The 16,319-nt window shown below is 46.2% G+C and overlaps 1 protein-coding gene across 2 annotated transcripts in view; it reads left to right on the top strand.

Moving 5' to 3' along the window:
• ITGA5 (integrin subunit alpha 5) overlaps window positions 1-16,319 on the top strand; it is a 210,747-nt gene that overhangs the window by 147,546 nt on the left and 46,882 nt on the right. The window contains exon 30 of one of the 2 annotated variants that reach the window (XM_063952191.1): window positions 1,216-4,262. The exons of the other annotated variant lie outside the window; for it this stretch is intronic. Within the exon in view, the coding sequence (XP_063808261.1) occupies window positions 1,216-1,299 (84 nt within the window). The 3' untranslated portion in view covers window positions 1,300-4,262. Of the gene's footprint in view, window positions 1-1,215; window positions 4,263-16,319 lie in introns of those variants that run through there. 2 annotated transcript variants of the gene reach the window in all.

Below are 16,319 nucleotides of genomic sequence, written 5' to 3'. Positions count from 1 at the left end.
TCTGCGCTCTCCCTCCCGTTCTGGGAGCTTTGGTACATCCCCATGGTACTAATGTGGACCCCAGCATCCTCTAGGACGTAAGAGAAAATAGGATTTTGGTTACCTACTGGTAAATCCTTTTCTCGTAGTCCGTAGAGGATGCTGGGCGCCTACCCAGTGCTTCGTTTTCCTGCAACTGTTAACTAAACAAAGTTGTACTGAACCAGATATGTACTGCATTGTTACTTGGTAATTCATGTTTCAGCAGTTGCTGAATGTTTCAAGCTAATTAGCTTGATGTGCCTTGTATGTGTGAGCTGGTATGAATCTCGCCACTGTCTGTGTTAAATCCTTCTCTCGAAGATGTCCGTCTCCTCGGGCACAGTTTCTAGACTGATCTGGTAGGAGGGGTATAGAGGGAAGAGCCAGCCCACACTCTCAAACTCTTAAAGTGCCTATGGCTCCTGGTGGACCCGTCTATACCCCATGGTACGAATGTGGACTCCAGCATCCTCTACGGACTATGAGAAAAGGACTTACCGGTAGGTAACCAAAATCCTATTTTCTCACAATGTTTCCATGATTCATTATGCCCCCATGAGAAAATTGTCACTTTCGAAAAACTGGGCTTTTTGAGAAGACCGTTCTTTTAAAAGTGATAATTTTCCCCTCTGGCTGCCAGGGTGCCCAGCTGTATGAAGAGTCCCGCGGCAGCATTTTATAGATTCGGCAGACTAAACAACCCGCCCCCATCATATTCCCTGGACTGGCCAGCTGCTGAAGTGATGTGTGCTGCCGGCACCTGTGTCTCCCGGCCGTAGCCCGTGCACCTAGTGTGCTGCGGCTGTAGACCCGCACCTTCTGTTTCCCTGCTGCGGCCGTAGACCCTGCACTGTGTGTCCTGGCCACCTACCCTGCACCTCATTATTGGGGGTGGCATCTTATTGATGCCCTGCCGGCAGCAGCACCCTCCAGAAGCTGCGGCCAACTCACCTCCCTGCACGGACTTTCAGATCCGTGTCTGCCCGGCTGCACAGGGAGGTGAGCACTCAACCGCGTGCCCCCATTTTTAAGTCTTTTCCCTTAACCATGGGGGAATTTCCTAGCTATTGGCCTATTTATTGCTTTCAGTATTCATTTGGGGTGTTTGTATATTTGGTGCCTGGTTGTGATTATTTTGTTTTCCGTCTAGTTTCCTTTACATTGCGCATTCATGTATTGTTTGTTTCCACACAGCTTGGTTTCTTTAAACGCTCCTTGCCCTATGGAACTGCTATGGAAAAAGCTGAACTCAAACCCCAGGCTGCCTCTGAGGCCTAGACTGCGCATATGGCCTCATCCCTTGCACTGCCAAAAAATCTCCAAAAGGGAAGGTGAAAGAACAGTCGCCACTCATCTTTCAAGTTGACACTACATTGTCTGGGAGGGAGACAAAATTTCACATGTTTTTCCACAAATGTTTCTGGGTGTTTTGAAAGGACCTGTTGCCGCTGGAACACTATGACTGAATCGCCCAGGGTTCCACTGAATGCAAAGTGTTTGAGTTCAATGGTGAGGACAAAATAATAAAATAAAAATCATGACTTCCCCCTTCAGATAGTCCAAAACAGGAATGTGCGTGGAAGATGTGTTGGTCCATCCCGATCTAAACCACTTTTTTTGGTGCTGGATATCACCTGATTTTCCTGTTGTGTTTTTTTGGTTCACTTTTGAAGTTGCCTTCGGAGATGCAAGAAGCAAAGTATAGACATTGCCGATTGCTGCCTCACTTTGTGTACAGCGTTGATCCTCCTTTGCTCAGATATGACTGGGATTCTCAGAGATAACCAAAAGACTATATATGCGACGTCAGAAACTGTGGACCCATGTTGAAATTGTGGGGGGCGGGGGTGGGGGGCAGATTGAATTTAAATTGAGTTGAAAATGGTATTTTTAAAACAAAATTGTTAACTTATTGAGCTTTTAGCACATAATGTGTGTGCAGTTTTCTGCAAAATATGTAGGAAAATAGCAGGGGGGTTCTTCTGACATAGGCACATTGGTAATGCTTGAGCTTTGTGTACCCCATGAGCTGAAAGTCTGTGCTAACGCTGTGTAGAGGTTCTGTGTACAGTAGATACTAAATCTTTTTGTGCAGAAAATTTTATATATATATATTTTAATATTCAAAATGGAATCAAACACAGAGCTGATCATTCAGAACGGCATATTACCAAATCAAGACGTTCCCACTTGTGTGCTTTATACAGTATATTTTTATTTTGCCTTCAGTGTATATACAGTAGTCTACAGAGTTACATTGTCATAACATCTTAAATGTAAACTTTTATCTGCTGTGCACAGCAATAGAGACTGTCATCTATAGAACCAAGTGGGGACAGGGCAAGTTGGTCTAGCAGTATTTAGATTGTTTGCAAAAACAGACCTCAAGGAGGGAAGTGCTGGAGTAGCGCTGCTTAGTAATCACAGCTCTATGTCTGCCACCTCTAAAACTAAGGGACTGAAGACTCAGGGGACATGTGCTTCACAATGGAGTCCTACAACATTGGGGAAACCTGGGTGGGCCTAGGGCTTGGTTACAGAAGCACAAGAACTGTAACTTTATTGTGTGTATCTTTTTTTTTTTTTATGTTTTTTTTTTTTTTTTTTTTTTAGTGCTATGTTTCAAGTTCTAAAATGTGTTCTTTATCAGATTACAGTATTTCATACCAAAGACGTTAAGTGCCTTAAACGAAATGTTGCAGCTGTGGGTTTGTCGCGTACCTGACTAAGCACTGATTTTGTTATCCATTTGCAAAAACTATTTTGACCGCTGTATTGTTTGGGAACAGTCGGTGGAAAATCTGGTGCTTTTTGTGTTGCTTGGTTCTCTACCATAAAGTGTTAAAAACACATGAACACGAGGGTTTGCTGATATTTAATGTGTTGTAAGTGCAATAAATGTGTTTTTAGCGATTTTTTTTTTTTTTTTTTTACTATGTATTACATATGAAGTGAAATATGGGGTTGGCTATTCTGATTGTTTTTGTTTTGTTATTTAAACCTCTGAACCACTTCTGTGGCAGAATTTGCACAGTCACTCCTATGACAATTCTGAGATTTCTAGCGATGTTTGAGGCACTGGAGGACCGGTGTTGCCTGTAGGTAGCTGGCAAGATCACATGTAGTATGAAGCATGATGTAAGCAGGAATGGTCTGATGTGTACATTTCAGCAGCAGTCCTGTTTCTCTGCTAAATGACTGTAAGACTTGACATAGAATCTTTTGTAACTCTAATGCCCCTTATTAAACAGTGTCTGCTTTTGGGCAAACCCCCTATATGTATTTGTCCTCCATTTAACAGTGTAAGGGGAGGTCTTTCCTTGAACCCCATAGTTACCTGTCACTAGGAGCTGAAATACGCTGTGGGCTATACGAGTAGGCAGGCAGTTGCCGGTAATAGCACAGGACATAAAGCTACCCTACCTTTGCAAAATGAAGCGCACCCACTCTTCTGTGTTGAAAAGGAGTAGAAGGATTGAACCCTGCACTGTGAGCTGCAAACTGTCTGCACATATATAGTCTCCATCTGCAGATAATCATGGGTTGGGACGGAGCATAGAGGACAGATGCATGAAGGGCATTTTGACTACAAGAAGGCAATGTTTTCTGAGCAAAGAATATGCACACTCCTATGTCAATGGAAAGTTGTGTGAGTAGTGTGTTTGAAGGAGGTTTATGCTGCTACTGCTCGTAATAGTAAAGACCGTTATTGAGTGGCTACAAGCTTTCTCCGTTGGTGCCCACGCTACTCACCCTTAAGTAGACATGTAGGAAGCAGCACAGTTACATGTGTAGCGGTCAGGCTCTCTGATGTGGTCTGTAGCTGCCTTGAAGTGAAGACTTTAATCTGACGCTAAGCAATTCTGCTTGTCTCCATGTATAGCCAACCCTGTGTATTCTCATATTGTAAGAATCTTCATATCTGGTTGTACAGTTGTCAGCTATGCAAAACTCCCATTGGTGCTGTTACAATCACTATTTTCGTGTCTGTTTCCTTTTCTCTTCTCCCATATTGGGTGATATTTTTATTTTTCTATTTCTTTTCATTATTTTTTTTTCCTAAGGATGATTTCTTGTTGGCTTCTTTTCTGCTGGATCAGACTGTATGAGCTGAGCTGATAGAAACAGAGGTGACTAGACACCCCAAAAGGATCTGCTAGGAATCGTCTTTCTGTGTGTTATGAGGGGGGTTGGCTGCCTTTCTCAGGGGTATCATACTGTAATAAAGTTTTATAAAACAAGCTCTTTGTGTTCTTTATTTCCTTGTTTCACTACGTATCGCAAATTAGCCTGTTGTGTTTTTTACTGTGCCCAACATAGACTGCTGGTGTGACCCTATATATGTGTTCTGACAGCATCTCTGCTATTCCAGCTGTCCCTACATCCCAATGCCAATCTTTTCTATTTTAAACTTTTCTATTCACTAATTCTCTTCCCCTCTTTACTTTCCTTGTAGGTTTTTAAATGAGAGGCTTTCAGACTCCTGTGATCTTGAAATGAGAAGAACATTTGCTCATTGCTGCCTCTCTTCTGTATGTATGATGCTGTCCTGTGCAACATCTAGGATGCCCAGGGAAGTTTAGGATTGATTTGTTAATCTCTGAAGTCTTCCTGTGCGCGTGAAAGTTCATTACAGAAATTATAGGCATTGGCAAATGAATTCTGGCTAGACTGCGGTCAGATCTTTACGATAAATGTTACAGAACCCCATATCGGAGCCAGATTTAGACCTCTTGGGGCCCTAGGCAAGATACCGGTTTGGGGCCTCCCTCCTTCAACAATCCATAGCACTACATTTTCATTCTTGGTTGCGAGTGACAACATAAAAGTACCTTGGTGCATGTTTAGTGCGATTGCGGCAAATGCACAGATTACCAATAATCGCTGCATAAACATCTGCATTGCATGCAAATCTGAATCAGACCCTAATGTAGGTCTTTTGGCAGTAAATTTGAAACCTGTGTCACATTTCAGTGATCGCGCTGAGCGAAAAACTATGTTGGTCCCAGAGACCCTTACTTTTAAAAAATTGGGGTCCCAATTCACTGTTTCTGGGTCCCATCGCAGTTTATGCTTTTGAGCTACCCATGTGCCTCCCCACATGTACTTAAATGCCTATCTGATCCCACTACATAGCATCAGACCACTCAACATACCCCCTAAATGATTAACGCCTGCATAATCCTATGTTTTGTGTGTGTGAACAGTCAGACGAAATGTACACTCCTTTGCACAGCACAAGCACAGAATGCACCGCATGTGCTGGCTACAATGAGGTGAGTGCTGGAGAAGACTGCATCACTGGACCCCTGGATACCTCAGTGCATTGTCGGAGAGGTGAGTATACATGACTTGGTACTTATCTAAGCTTTCTGCAGCAGGGTACACTGTGTTCCACAGGGAATACATCGGGGTGTAGAGTTGGATCTTGATCCAGAGGCACCAATAGGCTAAAGTAGTGGTTCTCAAACTGTGTGCCGTGGCACCCTGGGGTGCCTAGGGGTACTTGCAGGGGTGCCTAGGGTTGGTGGTCTAGGATCAATTCAAATTATTTATGGTCAATTTTTTAGTTTATTTTTTATTTTATTTTTGAAGCCCGAGGTGCGTGGCTTCATCACCCAGTGTCTTGTGCAAAATGTGCTGGGGGCGTAGGACTTTGGACCCTCTCCAAAAGGAGAAGGGCCCTGTTACTCCCTGACCCCTCAGAGCCAAAAGGCCTACTGAGGGGAAAAAGGGTCTGTGGGTCCCTCCTTGCCGAAGTGCAGAGGGACCCTCTGGTATCCCCAGGGTTGGCCGAAGCTTCCCCCTGGGGATCGAAACAGCCTCTAGCCCTCCCCTAAAGGAGAGGGCCTAGGCAACTAGGGGAGAGGGTGGCCCATAAGGGTCTCACCTAAACCCTGAAACAAAAACGTGACTCACACACAAAAAGGTGCAGTGTAAGTGCATGTGTAAGTGTATACACACGTGAAAAATAAATAAATAAATAAATAAGGCCCCAGCCATAAGGCCGGAGGAAAAGTAAAAATTATCCTTGCCCTAGCCAAAAGGCCAGGGCAAAGGAGTAGGTGCCGACGGAAGGGTGGAAGTGCTCTGTGCTAACGTGCCCTAATGCAAAGGTGGTCCGAATTCCCAGTGCATTTCAGGCACCCCTGTCCCTTCCAGTTCCAGGGGCACAGAACACCTCGAGCTTCAGGCTGCTCCCGACCTCTCAGCCAGACCAAGCTTCATACCCACTCTGTGCCAGGGTCAACCCCCAGTACGAGAGTAGATACTAGACCAGGCCGTTCCTGCTCCACGCAAGAAGCCCTATTTCATCCCCTTAGAAGGCAACGGATACTAAGCCCAGTTTTTCTCCACTCTCAACCAGAGGCATTGCCACACCCCAGCATGGTACTCCACAAGGTGTTTCTCCATTCCACACTAGGGACCTCTCACGCTCCCAGTGTAAGAACAGGTACTCCACCAAGTGTTTCCCTCAAGCAGGTACTACACTTGATCTTAGCCAAAAGGCTGTAATAGACAATGTAATAGACAAAACCAGTGCTGGTGGCTGCCAATCATAAAATGTGGACAAACAGAAGCAAATACTGTCCCTCATCACACCCTTAACCTTAGGATGACAAATACACAATTTAATTAATTTAATATTTATTTCTACATTTCTCAATAAGAAACTTTTTTGGCCTAGGGGTGCCGTGAAAAAAAAAATTGATACTCCAGGGCACCGTGATCCAAAAAAGTTTGGGAACCACTGGGCTAAAGCTTTGACTGTACCCAGGATGCATTGCAGGGCCTCCTCTATAACCCCGCCTCTGAGCAGTGGAGCTCAGTTTGTAAGTTGGTGCCTGCAGAGCAGATCACTAAACAAAGGGAGCTGCACTAGGCAGCATGAAAAGAGCTTTTAGAAGACTTCAAGGGCTTCAGCACTTTATATGTCATTGTGACATACTGTGCTGTGGCTCCATCACCTCCCCAGCAGCGCCGCATACTACCGCTGGGCGAGTTCCCGGGTACTTGCGGCGGAGGCGCTCCGGTTCCCAGACACACCACCGCTGACGCTCTCCAGGATCGCGTGGCTGCTTCTTAGAGAGGAGGTAAGAGGGTCCCCCAGGCGGGACCCGCCACTAAATCACGTTCCGGTCTTGGTCCTAGGAGATGGACCGCGCTGCTGGCGTGGACACTGTGTAAGTACAGGGACCCCACCATATCCACCAGGGCAGGGAGCACAGGTCCGATTGTGTAAAATTCGTTTTAATAAAGCCTCCACAGTACCCGGTGGTCAGGACCAGCATAGGGGATAAGGCGCTGATCTGTAGCCCGTCCCCCAGCTCCAGGTGTCATCTACTGCTGGTGTTCCCGTCCTGGAGCTGCTTCCTCACTCTCCCTCGCTCCCCTGACTGAGATTTGGGCGCCATCTTCTCAAGTAGCTGCGTCTGATCTCCGGGACTACAGGGCAAAGTCTCCTCTGTAAATCCGCCTGTTTCATCAACACTGTGATTTTACAGTGACTTAAGTATTCTACATGTCATTTTTAAGACAGTGTAAGTTAAGAATGAGTGTCTCTCTCTACCAGAATATTTAGTACTAGTGTTATGATATATACATCCAATCTCTGGATGTGCATTGTTATTAATTAATTATATATATATATATATATATATATATATATATATAAATAAAGGGAACACTAAAATAACACATCCTAGATCTGAATGAATGAAATATTCTTATTAAATACTTTGTTCTTTACATAGTTGAATGTGCTGAAAACAAAATCACACACAAATTATCAATGGAAATCAAATTTATTAACCCACGGAGGTCTGGATTTGGAGTCACACTCAAAATTAAAGTGGAAAAACACACTACAGGCTGATCCAACTTTTGATGTAATGTCCTTAAAACAAGACAAAATGAGGCTCAGTAGTGTGTGTGGCCTCCACGTGCCTTTATGACCTCCCTACAATGCCTGGGCATGCTCCTGATGAGGTGGCGGATGGTCTCTTGAGGGATCTACTCCCAGACCTGGACTAAAGCATCCGCCAACTCCTGGACAGTCTGTGGTGCAACGTGGCGTTGGTGGATGAAGAGAGATATGATGTCCCAGATGTGCTCAATTGGATTCAGGTCTGGGGAACGGGCGGGCCAGTCCATAGCATCAATGCCTTCGTCTTGCAGGAACTTCTGACACACTCCAGCCACATGAGGTCTAGCATTGTCTTGCATTAGGAGGAACCCAGGGCCAACCGCACCAGCATATGGTCTCACGAGGGGTCTGAGGATCTCATCTCGGTACCTAATGGCAGTCAGGCTACCTTTGGCAAGCACATGGAGGGCTGTGCAGCCCCCAAAAGAAATGCCACTCCACACCATTACTGACCCACTGCCAAACCGGTCATGCTGGAGGATGTTGCAGGCAGCAGAACGTTCTACTTGGCGTCTCCAGACTCTGTCACGTCTGCCACATGTGCTCAGTGAGAACCTGCTTTCATCTGTGAAGAGCACAGGGTGCCAGGGGCGAATTTACCAATCTTGGTGTTCTCTGGCAAATGCCAAACATCCTGCACGGTGTTGGGCTGTAAGCACAACCCCCACCTGTGGACGTCGGGCCCTCATACCACCCTCATGGCATCTGTTTCTGATCGTTTGAGTAGTTACTTGCACATTTGTGGTTTGTTGGAGGTCATTTTGCAGGGCTCTGGCAGTGCTCCTCCTGTTCCTCCTTGCACAAAGGCGGAGGTAGCGGTCCTGCTGCTGGGTTGTTGCCCTCCTACGGCCTTCTCCATGTCTCCTGATGTACTGACCTGTCTCCTGGTAGTGCCTCCATGCTCTGGACACTACGCTGACAGACACAGCAAACCTCCTTGCCACAGCTCGCATTGATGTGCCATCCTGGATGATCTGCACTACCTGAGCCACTTGTGTGGGTTGTAGACTCCGTCTCATGCTACCACTAGAGTGAAAGCACCGCCAGCTTTCAGAAGTGACCAAAACATCAGCCAGAAAGCATAGGAGCTGAGAAGTGGTCTGTGGTCACCACCTGCAGAACAACTCCTTTATTGGGGGTGTCTTGCTAATTGCCTATAATTCCCACCTGTTATCTATTCCATTTGCATAACAGCATGTGAAATTGATTGTCAATCAGTGTTGCTTCCTAAGTGGACAGTTTGATCTCACAGAAGTGTGACTGACTTGGAGTTACATTGTGTTGTTTAAGTGTTCCCTTTATTTTTTTGAGGTGTGTGTGTGTATGTGTGTGTGTGTGTGTGTGTGTATATATATATATATATATATATATATATATATATATATTTTGTCTAAAATAATTTCTGCACTGTCACTGTGACTGTGTGTGCCTGCATCTGCTGTGTGGATTTCACTTTCAGTGTATCACCGCTATAGCTATCACTGTATTCTGTACCCTAGGGGGCTAGGTACGTCAGGGTCTCGTATATAGTGCTGCGCAGTATATACTGTTAAGTGTGTTTCTTTTTCATCCACTAGGGGTCACTGGAGTACTCTTGGGATATGGACGGCTTCCACAGGAAGAAGGCACTGAATAAATTAATTTTGAAACTACACCTCCCCTCCATATCCCTGAGTACCTCAGTGTTTTTTCTGTGCTCGACACAGTTAGAAGGCTTGTGGAGTTTGTCCACATTTCATTGGAATTTTTTCTAAGTTTTTTTTTCTTTTTTCAACGATTTACCACATCTTTTCTCCCCTTCCAACAGGCGTGGGTCCGGGATAGTGAAGGCTGCTTTAGCAGCTGTGGGTGTTGGACCTCTCTAAAAAGAGCTCCCTCACTACCACGTGCAGGACTAAAACCTGCAGTAAAGCCTGGACGGAACTTACAGAGAAGCCCCGTCATAGCCCTCACCACAGGGTCCAGGTATGTTGAACGGGGCGGTCAGCTCACGCTGCCGCCCCACTGTGTGGGATACTGTGTGTGTGTGTGGCCGCCCGCCGCTGCCTTCAGCCGCCGCTTCCAGCGCCGCTGTTTAGGCTGTCTCCCCCGCCGCTCTGAGCCACATCGGCCACATGGTTTTATGCATAGGCCGCTCCACGGCTCTATACAGCGCGCTCCCCGGCCCTCGATGATTCAACTCTTATTGATAAAGGGAATACAACAGCGCTGCATATGTATTACAATAGGCTATGAAGTCTTTGTTAAAACAGGATATAAGTTATATGTGCAGGTTTGAGTGCAACATAAGATGTTTATTAAATCTGCCTACATAATTATAAGTCGGCACTTTGTGTTATACTGTGAGCATGGGGACATATTAACCATGCTTCTTGTTGTTTTTCCTGTTGTATTTCCAGAATTTCCTGTGTTACATCTCTCCTCTGTCACAACTGAGGGTCTGAGCTGACGGGAGGCAGCCTCAGTTGTAGGGGCTGAGATGTAACGGAACCTGGGAGGTTGTATCAGACCCCTAGACATGTAAGTAACATGTAGAATAACTGCCCGAAGGCGTGACCACGACAACCAGGATAAAAGTCAATGACGTTTATTATGACAAACTCCGTAACACAGTAGCAGTAAAAGGAAACATAAAAGTCAACAGAGGATAAATACAATTCCTGGGTACTACAGGGTGGCAAGGGCCACAGGCACTGGTAGTGTGAGACAGTTCTTATAATCTTCTAGTTGGAAAGTCCTTACCAGGCCTGACTGTAGCAATGGAGAGAACCCAGGATCGTACCAGCTGATGTTCCAGGAAAGGCTGGGCTGCTGAAGGTAAAACGGCTGCTGTGGATACTGGCTGGAACCAGACTGTTGTTGGTACGGAGTGGATACTGGCTGGAACCAGTTAAATAATAAACGAACTTGAGAGCGATGAAATAATAATGAAGTTTGGAGTTTGAGAGCGGTGAAATAATAATACCGGTGGAGAGTGGTAAACTGCAGAAAAGGACACCGGCCCTTTAAGAGAAGCTGTACACTGCTGGAAGCTGGGCTGGAAGCAGGTGATTGTTTGAGAGCGGTGAAATAATAATACCGGTGGAGAGTGGTAAACTGCAGAAAGGACAGCGGCCCTTTAAGAGAAGCTGTACACTGCTGGAAGCTGGGCTGGAAGCAGGTGATTGTTGTAGCTGGAAACAGGTGAGTCCAGAATGGATCGGAGAGTCAGGCTACACCGCAGATGGAATGCTGGTGCGGGTCTCTATAGCAGAAGTCTGGAGACAGGAGCTGGAACCTGGAAGACAACCACATGAGAGAGACAAACTGGAACTAGGTTAGACAACCAAAGCACTGACGCCTTCCTTGCTCAGGCACAGCTTACTTATACCTGCAGCAAGGAAGGGGTTGGCTAGGCAATTATGCAAATCAACAATACAGACAGCAGATTGGTGGAAATGATCAGATGACAAAATCCAAGATGGCTGCGCCCATGCAGACACTTGGAGGGAAGTTTGGTTTGTAATCCATGTGAGAATTGAAACAGTAATGGCGACGCCGGCCACAGGAGACAGGAGACGCCAGACTGACAAGCGCACATTTAACCACGCGGGCACAGCGGAGGCCGCGGCTGATGAAATCACCACTCTGACATTCTGCATGTGGAAACTCAGGAACAGCGGGATCCGGTCCTGGAACGCTGAGCCAGCCTTAGGAGGCATCTGAAGGGTAAGTAATGGCGTCCAGATACCCGGATCGTGACATCCTCCATTGAAGGCGCAGGGGTGTTAAGGGGAATTTGGGATCAGGCATATTGCTGGCGTGCACTGCACTTGGCCAGATATATATTTATAGAGACACCTTAGTGCTATTTACTGAGTCGCGCAAGTTGTCTGTCTTTGTATTTTTTGTATTGTCTGTCTGCATGAGTAAGACACCAGCAATTACTAATAAGCAGTTTCCCTGCCATGTCTAAAACATGGATATACACTCACTTCTCTTACTATTATTTATAATGATATTATCCTAAAGACTGCAAATCTGAATCATGGCCGTGGCAGCCAAATACTGGCTTTGTTCACTGTTGTAAGTAAGATATGTTATAACAATTGGTCAGCACATGGTGCTTATAAAACAGTATCTGTGGAGCACTGCAAGCATTGTGAGTTCAGGTCTCACCTGCAGCAGCTTTGGCTTAATTCACTTGGCCACACCACACTGGATACGCCCAATCTCATCTGATTTTGGAAGCTAAGCAGTGTTGGGCCTGATTAGCCACCTGGGAGTACAAGGTGCTGTAGGTATTTTTTAATCTACAGCCACACCACACTGGATACGCCCAAACTCATCTGATTTTGGAAGCTAAGCAGTGTTGCATATTGTTTGCCATCTGGAGGGAGACTGGTGATCGAACTAGATTGCATACTAATGCATGCTAGTTTAAACTGTTAAAAAAAAAATACATTCTGGTTAGCTCAGTTTGGGCTTACACTATCAATATAAACCTACCATAGGTTTTACAGTCATGATAGCTCTCCAGAGCCCTCTCCCAAGAGCCCGCTCCCGGTGCCGGTCACTAGATAGGGCCCATTAACTAAGCTGTGGTTAAGCAGCAGTCATCTCAGGTTTTAAGCCTGTGTGAGGTCACATTTAGTTTCAGACTTCTAAAAATTATTATACCTCTGTATCAGGATGTATCTGGATATATGTATATGGGTATATAATATATATGTGTATGTATGCATATATGGAATATATATATATTTATTAAGGTCTGAGTATGTGTTAATATACATTGTTGTATGTATGTGTAGATATATTTTTATATATATATATATATATATATATAATATGCTGACATTAAAAATCTATTTTGCAGTAAGCAAGACTAATTGGTCGGCACACAGTGCTTATTAAACAGTATCTGTTGAGCACTGCAAACATGGTGAGTTCAGGCCTCACCTGCAGCAGCTTTGCTTATTGTTTTTTAGTGATGAGCGGGTTCGGTTCCTCGGAATCCGAACCCGCCCGAACTTCACCCTTTTTTGCACGGGTCAGAGCAGACTCGGATCCTCCCGCCTTGCTCGGTTAACCCGAGCGCGCCCGAACGTCATCATCCCGCTGTCGGATTCTCACGAGACTCGGATTCTATATAAGGAGCCGCGCGTCGCCGCCATTTTCACACGTGCATTGAGATTGATAGGAAGAGGACGTGGCTGGCGTCCTCTCCGTTATAGTAGAACTTAGTTAGTTATAAATTATGGGGAGGATTGGGGACGGGGAGCAGCTGTTAGGGAGTACAGTGCAGGGTTTTGAGTTTAATCCGTTGTTTCTCTGCCTGAAAAAAAACGCTCCACCATATCTGTGCTCACTCAGTGTGCTGCACTGCTGCATGATATATCTGTGCTGAGTGCACTGCTCACACTGCCTAATTGTGGGGACTGGGGAGCAGTTATAGCAGGAGTACAGTCAGTGCACAGTTTTGCTGACAGTGACCACCAGTCCAGTATACGTTTGTCTGCCTGAAAAACACTGTGTTTTTTTTTTTTCTTTCTTCATACTAGTTTAGCAGTCTGCTGACACTGTCCACCAGGTCCGTTATACAGTATATTATATTTATATATAAGCACTAAGCAGCAGTACGGTAGGCCACGGCTGTACCTACCTCTGTGTCGTCACTCGTCGTCCATAAGTATAAGTAATACTATACTATCCATCCATCTACATTTTATACCTGTGGTGGCTTTTAGTTGTGCGCAAAATATGGAGAACAAAAATGTGGAGGTTAAAAAAAATAGGTAAAGATCAAGATCCACTTCCACCTCGTGCTGAAGCTGCTGCCACTAGTCATGGCCGAGACGATGAAATGCCATTAACGTCGTCTGCCAAGGCCGATGCCCAATGTCATAGTACAGAGCATGTAAAATCCAAAACACAAAAGATCAGTAAAAAAATGACCCAAAAATCCAAATTAAAAGCGTCTGAGGAGAAGCGTAAACTTGCCAATATGCCATTTACGACACGGAGTGGCAAGGAACGGCTGAGGCCCTGGCCTATGTTCATGTCTAGTGGTTCAGCTTCACATGAGGATGGAAGCACTCATCCTCTCGCTAGAAAAAAGAAAAGACTTGCGGCAAAAGCACAGCAAAGAACGGTGCGTTCTTCGAAATCACATCCCAAAGGAGAGTCCAATTGTGTCGGTTGCGATGCCTGACCTTCCCAACACTGGACGGGAAGAGCTTGCGCCTTCCACCATTTGCACGCCCCCTGCAAGTGTTGAAAGGAGCACCCGCAGTCCAGTTCCTGATAGTGAAATTGAAGATGTCAGTGTTGAAGTACACCAGGATGAGGATATGGGTGTAGCTTGGGCTGGGGAGGAAATTGACAAGGAGGATTCTGATGGTGAGGTGGTTTGTTTAAGTCAGGCACCCGGGGAGACACCTGTTGTCCGTGGGAGGAATATGGCCATTGACATGCCTGGTGAAAATACAAAAAAAAATCAGCTCTTCAGTGTGGAAGTATTTCAACAGAAATGCGGACAACAGGTGTCAAGCCGTGTGTTGCCTTTGTCAAGCTGTAATAAGTAGGGGTAAGGACGTTAACCACCTCGGAACATCCTCCCTTATACGTCACCTGCAGCGCATTCATAATAAGTCAGTGACAAGTTCAAAAACTTTGGGCGACAGCGGAAGCAGTCCACTGACCAGTAAATCCCTTCCTCTTGTAACCAAGCTCGCGCAAACCACACCACCAACTCCCTCATTGTCAATTTCCTCCTTACCCAGGAAAGCCAATAGTCCTGCAGGCCATGTCACTGGCAAGTCTGACGAGTCCTCTCCTGTCTGGGATTCCTCCGATGCATCCTTGAGTGTAATGCCTACTGCTGCTGGCGCTGCTGGGAGTCGATCGTCATCCCAGAGGGGAAGTCGGAAGACCACTTGTACTACTTCCAGTAAGCAATTGACTGTCCAACAATCCTTTGCGAGGAAGATGAAATATCACAGCAGTCATCCTGCTGCAAAGCGGATAACTGAGGCCTTGACAACTATGTTGGTGTTAGACGTGCGTCCGGTATCCGCCGTTAGTTCACAGGGAACTAGACAATTTATTGAGGCAGTGTGCCCCCATTACCAAATACCATCTAGGTTCCACTTCTCTAGGCAGGCGATACCGAGAATGTACACGGACGTCAGAAAAAGACTCACCAGTGTCCTAAAAAATGCAGTTGTACCCAATGTCCACTTAACCACGGACATGTGGAGCAGGGCAGACTCGGGACTACATGACTGTGACAGCCCACTGGGTAGATGTATTGCCTCCCGCTGCAAGAACAGCAGCGGCGGAACCAGTAGCAGGATCTCGCAAACGCCAACTCGTTCCTAGGCAGGCTACGCTTTGTATCACCGCTTTCCAGAATACGCACACAGCTGAAAACCTCTTACGGCAACTGAGGAAGATCATCGCAGAATGGCTTACCCCAATTGGACTCTCCTGGGGATTTGTGACATCGGACAACGCCAGCAATATTGTGCGCGCATTACATCTGGGCAAATTCCAGCACGTCCCATGTTTTGCACATACCTTGAATTTGGTGGTGCAGAATTTTTTAAAAAACGACAGGGGCGTGCAAGAGATGCTGTCGGTGGCCAGAAGAATTGCGGGCCACTTTTGGCGTGCAGGCACCGCGTACAGAAGACTGGAGCACCACCAAAAAAACCTGAACCTGCCCTGCCATCATCTGAAGCAAGAGGTGGTAACGAGGTGGAATTCAACCCTCTATATGCTTCAGAGGATGGAAGAGCAGCAAAAGGCCATTCAAGCCTATACATCTGCCCACGATATAGGCAAAGGAGGTGGAATGCACCTGTCTCAAGCGCAGTGGAGAATGATTTCAACGTTGTGCAAGGTTCTGCTGCCCTTTGAACTTGCCACACGTGAAGTCAGTTCAGACACTGCCAGCCTGAGTCAGGTCATTCCCCTCATCAGGCTTTTGCAGAAGAAGCTGGAGGCATTGAAGGAGGAGCTAAAACAGAGCGATTCCGCTAGGCATGTGGGACTTGTGGATGGAGCCCTTCATTCGCTTAACCAGGATTCACGTGTGGTCAATCTGTTGAAATCAGAGCACTACATTTTGGCCACCGTGCTCGATCCTAGATTGGATCCTACGTTGGATCTCTCTTTCCGGCAGACACAAGTCTGCAGGGGTTCAAAGAACTGCTGGTGAGAAAATTGTCAAGTCAAGCGGAACGCGACCTGACAACATCTCCTCCTTCACATTCTCCCGCAACTGCGGGTGCGAGGAAAAGGCTACGAATTCCGAGCCCACCCGCTGGCGGTGATGCAGGGCAGTCTGGAGCGACTGCTGATGCTGACATCTGGTCCGGACTGAAGG

Source organism: Pseudophryne corroboree, chromosome 2 (assembly GCF_028390025.1).
Source record: "Pseudophryne corroboree isolate aPseCor3 chromosome 2, aPseCor3.hap2, whole genome shotgun sequence".
In the NCBI taxonomy this organism is placed as follows: domain Eukaryota; kingdom Metazoa; phylum Chordata; class Amphibia; order Anura; family Myobatrachidae; genus Pseudophryne; species Pseudophryne corroboree.
This window is presented reverse-complemented; position numbering and strand designations above follow the sequence as displayed.